Source organism: Ornithodoros turicata, chromosome 5 (assembly GCF_037126465.1).
Source record: "Ornithodoros turicata isolate Travis chromosome 5, ASM3712646v1, whole genome shotgun sequence".
NCBI classification, from domain to species: domain Eukaryota; kingdom Metazoa; phylum Arthropoda; class Arachnida; order Ixodida; family Argasidae; genus Ornithodoros; species Ornithodoros turicata.
The window spans coordinates 60,534,643-60,544,117 of NC_088205.1; the positions used below are offsets into that span (position 1 = coordinate 60,534,643).

General features: G+C 44.4%; 1 protein-coding gene across 1 annotated transcript; it reads left to right on the plus strand.

The window, feature by feature from the left end:
- Positions 1-4,797: 4,797 nt before the first annotated feature.
- On the plus strand, positions 4,798-6,084 carry LOC135396106 (uncharacterized). The gene is made up of 2 exons (XM_064627148.1): positions 4,798-5,089; positions 5,700-6,084. Exons 1-2 carry the CDS (start codon positions 4,803-4,805, stop codon positions 6,061-6,063), a joined length of 651 nt encoding a protein of 216 aa, XP_064483218.1. The 5' UTR covers positions 4,798-4,802; the 3' UTR covers positions 6,064-6,084.
- Positions 6,085-9,475: the final 3,391 nt, after the last annotated feature.

The window sequence follows — 9,475 nt, forward strand, 5'->3', positions numbered from 1 at the left end:
AGCAACTCGGCGCAAAGTTTCGAAATGTGTTGGGTGCAGCAGGGACGCAAGCAAAGCATCTATGCCGGTACCGCTTTGGATGGTTTTTAGTGTCCTTCCCTAACATGTTGTCGATACCGAATCTGAAAAACTCGGTGCCTCATGGATACTTCTGCAAGTCAATTGAGTGGTAGATAAGTGGAAGGCAGGTCTGCTTCGCTTGCTTGGTGCGACAACGATTCAAGAAGGACGAATACTGTGTTTTTCCGCTGCTCACTCGATGACAGGTAAGTCAGTTCCTATTCCATTTTGCCGAGTAGCATAACATAGCGCCGCACCAGTGGCATATACGCAGCATTTTGGCAGGTAGAATTTTTGGTTTTCACGTTTCTGATCCGTATCTTTCTTGTTCAGGTATAAGCACTCAACTCATATCTGCTTCAGAATAGCATCTGCATGGATACAATAGAATGGATAAGACACTCAGAGTGGTTGGAGCATCATCTTTCGGCATAGTAGCTTCACAATTTCCTTTGTGACGGGTCAACCAGGCGCCTACACAAGCAGCAAAGGGATATGGACATGTTCTCTGTCATGCCGGATCTCTGAATGTGTGTGCCTGTGCAGCCAATATACTGTTGTTCTACTGAGAAATCTTCCACGTGAGACATCAGCTATCAGTGAATGCAGTTGCTTCGGCATTTCATTCGAACTTCAGAAACAATGTTCATATCATGTTCGTGTTTAGCGCAGCGACAGCAGACTGCAGTTTGTGATTTGGAAATACCTATCCCGAAAAATAAAGCAGTTTGTGTTACAGAAACTGCCAACGCTTCCGCATTTTATTATTTATTTCACTCGACGCAAACGAAAATCGACAACCACCCAGAACCAGGCTCCCACAGCTCCCCATAGAGCCCATAGTTTGAGATAATTCAGGCAACACTGGGCATGCAACCAATGAAAACTAACTATGATGCCTAACATTCGGCCAATCAGAAATCTCTCAGTTTGGCTCGCCTTTTGGCCCGGTATTGGCTACCATCGGCTTTTACTTGTACTGGTTTTCATGCCCGACGCTCGATATTCCGTATTCCAGAACAACTAGGCAAATTTTGGACAAAATACACATTTATTTGAAACATCGTACTGACTCAATAGTCTGACACAAATATTCACCGTGCTTACAGAGTCCAAATCGTTGCGTTCGTTGACCAAGTTCGAACTCGTAGAACACACACACTGTCTACTCCTAGAAGCGAGCGACGCTCACACGAATGCATGCGATTTCACGGTGAGCATCTCCTTTCGTTTGTTGCAGTGCGAAGGCTACAACGAAGCGGGAGATGCTTGTCGCACGGACACCGAATCCTGTCTCCGTTGTGACTGCATTTGAAGATGCGACGGCGCTCACAAGTGTTCCTCAGGCGTCAGCTCACCAATGCATTCCAGTTCTGAGCTCGAGAGACTTCGTACGTAGGATACTTGTGTCGGGAAGCATCACAACAAGCGTTGAGTCACTTTGGCACATTAACAAATCTGCGACTTCTTCTTGAACAATGCGGTCATACGGTGCTGTCAACTGACATCGCCGAGACGTGAGTCGCCGCTGCCACTGCTCTCCCTTCCCTTCTCGTAACTGCCGGCAGCCCGCGAAAGAATGCTGTTTTGAAACTTTGCCAACCAATAGCGGATCGCACAATGTCCTTCGGCCAATGGGTATCAACTATGATGCCTGACGGGTTAATACCACGTGTTTATGACGTGCAAACATTTTTTTAGAGCCGCGAAGTGGGGGAGCTATGGGGGCCTGTCCAGAACCGCCAAAGCGGGGGAGAGGGAGGGAAGAGATGAGAGAGGGAAAGCACCGCCAGCGTCACAGCCTGTGACGCTGGCGGTGCTTTCCCTCTCTCATTCTCTCCTCTCCTGTGACTCACAGGTCACCCAGAGAGACAAAAAAAAAAGCAAAGAAAAAAGCTACTCAACCGTCGTCTAACGATTGGCACAACGGTAGAGGTCACGTGAATTTTTCCCGACAATAGAAATATACTACACGTTCATCCCCCTGGCGGTGCCGGCTTACGCGCGCCACGAAAGGGTTATAATTTCAAACCGATCAATGAGTGCTCGCATACCGGGGGAGCGGCCACAGGAGCCAATGGGATGCTCTTGGTAGAGAACTCGCGCTTCGACGTAAAAATTTTGACGTTTCATGGCGTTTGATGACGCGAAAGGCTCGCAGCGCCTCACTTTAAGCGCCGCCCGCATACGACGGCTTTCTCGACGGAAAAGCGCCCAACTCCGCAGTCGTGACGTCACCCCGACGGACAACCGCCGAGTCCACCCGCATACGACGGCTCCTCGGGCGGCGTCGGTTATGTTCGGCGGCTTGGCCTTCGGAACCCCTTGCGGAGTTTTAAGCCACGAACATTAACAAGAAGAACGTAGGCGACGGAGAACTAAGGTTTTAGGTGTAGAATGTAGCACAATACTTCATACACATAACTTGGCAACAAAAGCACGAAACTTGATCCCGTGTATCGCTTGCATTTCCGCTTCCGTTCTCTTGTTCACTGCCGCTATCACCGCGATGGATGAACGCCGAAAGTTGCTGCTTCTGAAAAAGAAAGTGCTTCTTCTTAAGAAGAAGGAGCTTTTGTGCAAGAAGAGCTGGTGGGTTCGACCTGTTTGGGAAGATAGGAAGACAGAAAGTGAATTCCACACAGCAGTGAGTACCATTTGATATTCTTCGATGCCTACGCTCACGCGAGCGTACACTTTGCGTTCTTGCACTTGCAGTCACTATATAAGCTACGTTTAGCGTAATATATGGTGACTGTAGGCGCAGTGACACCGTGTTACGTTCACAACGTAAAGCGCTTTACTTTTGCAGATGCGAAAACTGAGAGACAGCGGGGACAACAGCTACTTTCATAAGTACTTTCGCATGGGTCCCGAAGTTCTCGACATGCTGCACAAGTTGGTCGAAGATGATCTGCGAAAGGCCCACCTCTGCAGAGAACCGATTTCGTCAGCTGAGCGACTTGCATTTACACTGAGGTAACAGGAACGGGCGATCGTACCCTTCGAACTGCACATAACAGAAGCATAACTGCACCCACTGGTGCCCTCGAATAACTTTGTAATCAACGCAGCCAAAACCAAGGTTATGTCTTTCTCTCGTAAAGCTAACATAGTCTCTTATGACTACAGTTCCAGCACAAATGTCATCTCACGTGCTATAATTTGGACCCTCACCGAAGCTGTCCAAAAAAAAAGTGATTCATATTTTGCACTATCTATCCGTCACACCCAGGGACTCCAGTTGTACAATTATGAATAACTGCTCCACCACGTTGGCCTCATTCCCCTTTCAACTCAGTGCAACATTACCGATGCCACTTTCTTATACAAGTCCATACATTCACAAATTGACTGCCCCACAGTTGCTAGGATCTCTGCATTTTGCTATTTCATGCATATCGCTATGGAAGCGTGCAACATATTTTTCTCCCGGACATTCTGAAGTTTTTCTTATTGCGTATAATTTCTACAATCATTTATTTATAATTTATTAATTCATTGCTAGCTTCACATATCTGTAATTTGCAATGTATTATATAAGATATGCCTTTAATTTTAGATATAAGCAATCTATCCAGCAACATTATTGCATATATGTTCTGTGAACTATATGTGTGCTACGTAAGCTGTGTGTGTATTGTCCATTTCCTCGGCATGTGTCGTCTTTAGGCATTATGTAATACTTTGTGAGCGTACACCAACACCAAAGCCCTCGAGGCTGTTCTTGGGCACACAATGAAAAAGCGTTATTATTATTATTACTAATTCGCTAAGCAGTGGTTCACTATACTCTCAAAGAATGAGCAAACAAAGCCTAGTGAACTGGGGTCTCACGACTTCTTTGTCTCTTTCACAGGTACCTGTCATCCGGCTTAGATGTTAAGGATGTAGCAATGGCCTTCAGAGTGGGACTTGAAACTGCACGAGAGGCTATTCACCTAACTTGCAATGTTCTCTGGGAAAGACTGAGGGACCTGTACATGAAGGTATAGGTTGGCAGCTAGTCATAATCACGTGCACATGCACACAGAATATGCAATTATAACTTGTGTATTTTGCTCAACAGCCACCAGGTCCTGCAGAATGGGCAGACATTGCGAGAGGCTTTGATGAACGGTGGCAGTTTCCAAACTGTCTAGGGGCAGTTGACGGCAAACACGTCAGAATTGTTGCGCCGAAAAAAACTGGGTCCCAGTACTACAACTACAAGGTAACAGCATTTTTTATTCATACTTAAATGTTACAATATTCAGCATATGCAGCATTAGCCTATTGGCTTGTTGGCCATACCAGTCAGCCACAAGATATTGGGGCAATAATTGCTACAAACTTGTAACTTGCATTATAGAGTAGACCAGTGGTTCTCAACAATCCTTTCTTTGGACTCCTAGTATAGAACTTGTATGAAAAGGTTAACAAATATTTTGTATGATTCTACCATTTCATGGCTCCTGTTATGTCGAATGTACGATGCAGTATCTCGATAATTATTTCTGTAAACGATGACAACTTTGTCATCCGCATACCGGAAAATTGTGCTTTGTACACCTTATTTACATATACATTAAAACAGATGTTCATGTACATCTCTTTCCGACGCAGTTGATGTAACCCAAATTTTTTTGTTCTCTGAGTATCACATACAGAATGTCATAGCTGTGTCACATAGCTCTGTTGCTACTTGTGTGCATATTTATTAAGGTATTCTTGTCCTCTAGGGGACATTTTCGATAGTCCTGATGGCTGTCGTAGACAGCCGCTACAGGTTTGTCCTGATTGATGTTGGCGCTGAGGGACGACAAAGTGATTCTGGAGTGTTCAAGGCATCTCCAATTGGCCACCACCTTGAAAGCGGCACCTTGGACACCCCAGGGTTGAAGAAACTGCCTGGAAGCGACCTGGTGACTCCCCACGTGTTTATTGGTGATGAGGCGTTCCAACTGCGACCTGATTTTCTGAGGCCCTACCCAGGCCTCGGCCTGCCTACAGAAAAGAGGGTCTTCAACTTACGGTTGAGCCGTGCCAGGTAATGCATATATTTTGCAAAGTTCTAGATATACAATTACTTTTACATGTTGCTTCTTAGCACTTTTATGGCAGCATAACAGTACCTCAGTTGTATGGTTTTGTACTGTTTCATGTAGAGTACTTATGCATATTTGTGTAGCATTTTGCAAGCCACACAGTTACTTGGACTGAGACGAAAATGTGGGTAAATGTTAAGGGCATCTTCATTAATTTAGAAGAAGTGTTTTATGCATGAAACTGTATGTTATGGAAATGTTACACTAAAGTGTAACATGCCATGACAGACACGTGTGGGGTAATATAATTGTGGCCTACAAGTTGAACTGAGCAAGGAGCCAAAAAATCCACGAAGTAAGAAAGGAAACAGAAAATAGCATAAGAACATGCAGACAAAACCACATGGTCATTTTTGTAACTTGAAGAGGTGCTGCGTCCACAGAAGTCTCGTTTTAAGTGTGTGCAGAACCTCCTAACAATATAATTGTGTTTCATTTCCTTATGTTAATGTTTTCTGCTCTGTTCTGTTTTTTGTGTTTTTTTCCTAGTTGTCTTTCTACAAACTTGTATGAGCTCAATATTCTTATACATGCCATTTACATTGCATGTAGGAACTGCGTTGAAAACGCATTCGGCATTCTCTGCGCACGGTGGAGGATCCTGTTGAGGACCATCAACTTAATACCAGAAAATGCAGATGGTGTTGTAAAGGCAGCTTGTGTGCTTCACAATTTCCTGAGCACTCACAACAATGACACTGTGGGCTATGGTGACAATCAGGATGTCTACAGCAACATTACTGAAGGAAGATGGCATCAGGAGCTGGAGGGTTGTTCAATGTTGCCTTCTCTGCATCGCACCCATGCAAGAAACTTCAGCAGGGATGCCGCTGCAAGCAGGGAAGCATTTACTAAATACTTCTGTAGTCCAGCTGGGGAGTTGTCATGGCAGTGGGCAAGGGTACAACCACAGTGAAGGGCAGTTTCTTCATGAAAGATGTGCATTAGGATTGTCACCTCTCCGGATTTCACCCGAACAGTTATGGAATTGAAGTCTTGCTTTTTGTGTCTGGGTGAAGGTGAAATGCATACAGTGGATAGGTGCACAGCTCACCATAGAGTGCATAGTTTGAGATAGCTCACACAGAACTGGGCACAATGTAAATGAAATTGATAGGACCAATGAAAATGCAACGTTATGCATTCCAGCTGGCCAAAAAGGGGTTGTGACAGGTCATCCCAGGTTATCCCAGATAAACATAAAAAATTGTTATTTGCACTGATGTGAACCTGCACTGAAAGAATAGAAGCATAGAAGCAAAGAAAATAGGCACCTCGGATACCAAGGCGTATGTGCCTCTCTCATCACAGACCTCACTGCCGCCAGTGAGGTAGCGCACAAGAAGTCACGTGCTTACAGCTGCCCATAAAAATCCATGCAACTCTGAGGTCTGAGACGTCTGCGCTTTGCTCGGCGGTGTGCTTGAGGGCTTGTATCTCACTAGGTACGGCACATAGAAGAATAACTTTTCCCCCCTTGTATTTAGCTGCAGTGCAATGTGTCCACGACGTAATGAACCACATCTATGCAAGTGTCTCAACCCCGTGAATGCTTATCTAGGCTTTCGGCGTGACCAGGCTGTCCTGGCTTTCTGTAGTCTGAGGTAACTAAAACAATGTTTGGGTACAGAAAAAAAACTTTTGATACATCGTAGTAATTCAAATGCAAAGCCCACTGCGTTCCCCCCCCCCCATGTCATTGGCTGATGGAGAAGGTGGCAACCCTAATGTACATATGAATAGTGACTCCTTTTGTTACATGAAAACAAATGTGAATGGTTATAGGCTGTGAATATGGCTGTGTTGGACTTTATGTTTTGTATAGTACTATTGTATAAATTTTGTGTGTTGTGGGGGTTGTTCTACAAACGTCGCTTGATGAATTATTCGTGAATAGACGCTGCTGTTGAAATCCTTTTCCATAGAAAGCTCTCAGTTTAAACTGTTCCTAATCTCCCTTTTTGTTGTGTGTCATCAACTGCATCTTTCAAAGTACCCAGTCTACTGCATATGAAGTTCATCAGTAATGTTAGATTGGTTATTCATTATTGTCAAATGGTAAAACCAAGGTATTGTTGTACAACATTGAGATATGTTTATTGCAAAGTCATTTCTTCATGGAGAAACTCAAGCAGGTAGCATGTTAAGCTATATAATGTTATTGCAGGCAGCAATGCTGCTTGCATGTGCTTTCCCACAGGATTTCCACCTGCAAAAATAGCATCGGTGCTGCCACGTACAGCTTTTTTCTATCTGTACAGGAGGGAAATTACAGTGTATATGTACATATTCCTATACCATATACATACACAGTGCTCTAGATATGTTGCATAGGTGACCAGCAGCTCGAACCTTTTTTTTTTAACAGCGGTAATACTCTCCACTTATTGTGATGCATCATTGACTGTGTATTTGGAATACACCCACTATGCTGTATACATTGTTGATACTGTATCATGTTGTACATTTTTGTCTACTTGTGAAATAACATGCGGTTGCACAGCACATACTACTATTTATTGCCTGCTCATTTCTTCATACCTGTGGAGAACGTCCAACAATTCAACTCTCAAACCATGCAAATACTCGCGTCGGCAGCGTCGCGCACCTTCTGCAATTATGTTTCCGAGGCTGTCATGTTCGTCGGGCCTTTGCTGCAGCTGCAGATCAATGAGACGCAGTTCAGCATCAAGCCTTTCATGGTTGTTTGAGGTCCTGGTACGTTTTCTTCGTGGTTGGGAGGATAAAGGTTGGCGAAGCGGAGTGACAGGCTGGGTCTCACAGGGTCGTGTGGCATCATCTTCACATGGTATATGAGGAGAAGCTTGAGCAACTGGGGAAGGTGGGGCATGTGGTAACGAATGGGATATTGTAGGTGGTGATGTGCAGCTAGGGGTCAATCCCGAGAGGCAAACAGAACCTGTGTGCGATTCTGTCACCATACTCTCAAGCAATGACTGTGCTGTCTCACTGCTATTAGATGCAGGCAGGGGACACATCTGTAAATTTCCAGATGTCCTGGATAGAAAGCATGATGTCAGCAGTCGAATAGCATCGATGTTATAGATTTCGCAAACCAACACTGTCTGATCAAACAGGAGCTGCATGGATGACAGAATCATTTAAATCACCATGATGCAGGAATGCTGTTTCTAACGATCCTTGAATTCCAATACCAACAGTTACTTGGTCCGCATTCATCTTTTGCTCATTCGATGCATTTATGAAAGTATTTACACATATGTCAGCACAGTTTCCCTTAAAGTCTGCCCAGGATGCACATTCCCTAAGAACGTTAGTCATGATATTGCCCACCTTTGTGAGGTGACAAGTGATGGTGACATGACAAGTATTTAAAACCACCAAAATTTATTTTTGCCCATCCTTGTCCAAAACTAGAAAAAGAAAAGAAAAAAAAGACAACAAGAGGAGTGTAAAAAAGACTTTGACCATGGTGCCCTAGTTGCTTACCTCCTGGTGTTGTATATGTCTTTAAGGAAGAATAACTGCTTAAAATGTGTCCAGTCGTCGCTGTCTGCATCCACTTCTTCGATATCTCCCGAGCCCGCGCCGCTCCTCTTCTTTTGCAATATCGCTTTGAGACGTTTCGCGAATGCATCTCGTAAGCTCTTCCATCTGTTTTGAACTTCCGTGACTGAATGGAGAGCAATGTGATTAATTGAACCGCGTTCAGTTTTCAGATTCGAATTTATCATAGCGTTCTACAGTAAAAGCAGCTTAGAATTACCGTTCCAGTTGAGCGTTTCGGCAACTTGAATCCACAAGAGGTGTTTTTTCTTCGGGTCCTTGTATTCACGACATCTCATATCCCATAGAGGCCTTCGCATGTGCACTTCAGCGACCAGCTTTTCATTTAAGAGTGCCTTTGACATTCCCGGTGAAACCATCTCAACTCCTCGAGGATGAAGAAAACACGACAAGAAGCAGACGACAGAAACTTAGAACAGCAATGAGTACTTTATTTGACATCCAGAGGCCGGGTTGAGGAGAGGAGATTGCAAAAAGAATATACAGATGCTGTCAACAAAAGCTTTTACTGTTGTCACAGCTCAAGAACGATCCGAGAACAGTGATATGAACAGACGAGGGAGATAGCGTATGAACTGAAATTGAGGACGCAGGAGCATTCCTCTTGTGTAACGAACAAAGGCAAGTCGTCCCAGTTGCAAGACAGTTTGTTGCGAGCCCAAGAACGGATGGGAAGCTTCAGGAAGATGGCTTCAGTTGCTTGTTGAGTGCGACAGAATAAATAATAAAAAATGAAATGCGTATTCTTCGCGTGACTCCCTCGTCTACTTCGCAAACAA

What these genes read in the sequence shown, in the direction of transcription:
- LOC135396106 (XM_064627148.1), top strand. Translation starts at nt 4,803, where the DNA reads ATGGCTGTCGTAGACAGCCGCTACAGGTTTGTCCTGATTGATGTTGGC. An exon ending in TTACGGTTGAGCCGTGCCAG is followed by an intron (nt 5,090 to 5,699) that starts GTAATGCATATA and finishes CATTGCATGTAG; the next exon opens with GAACTGCGTTGAAAACGCAT.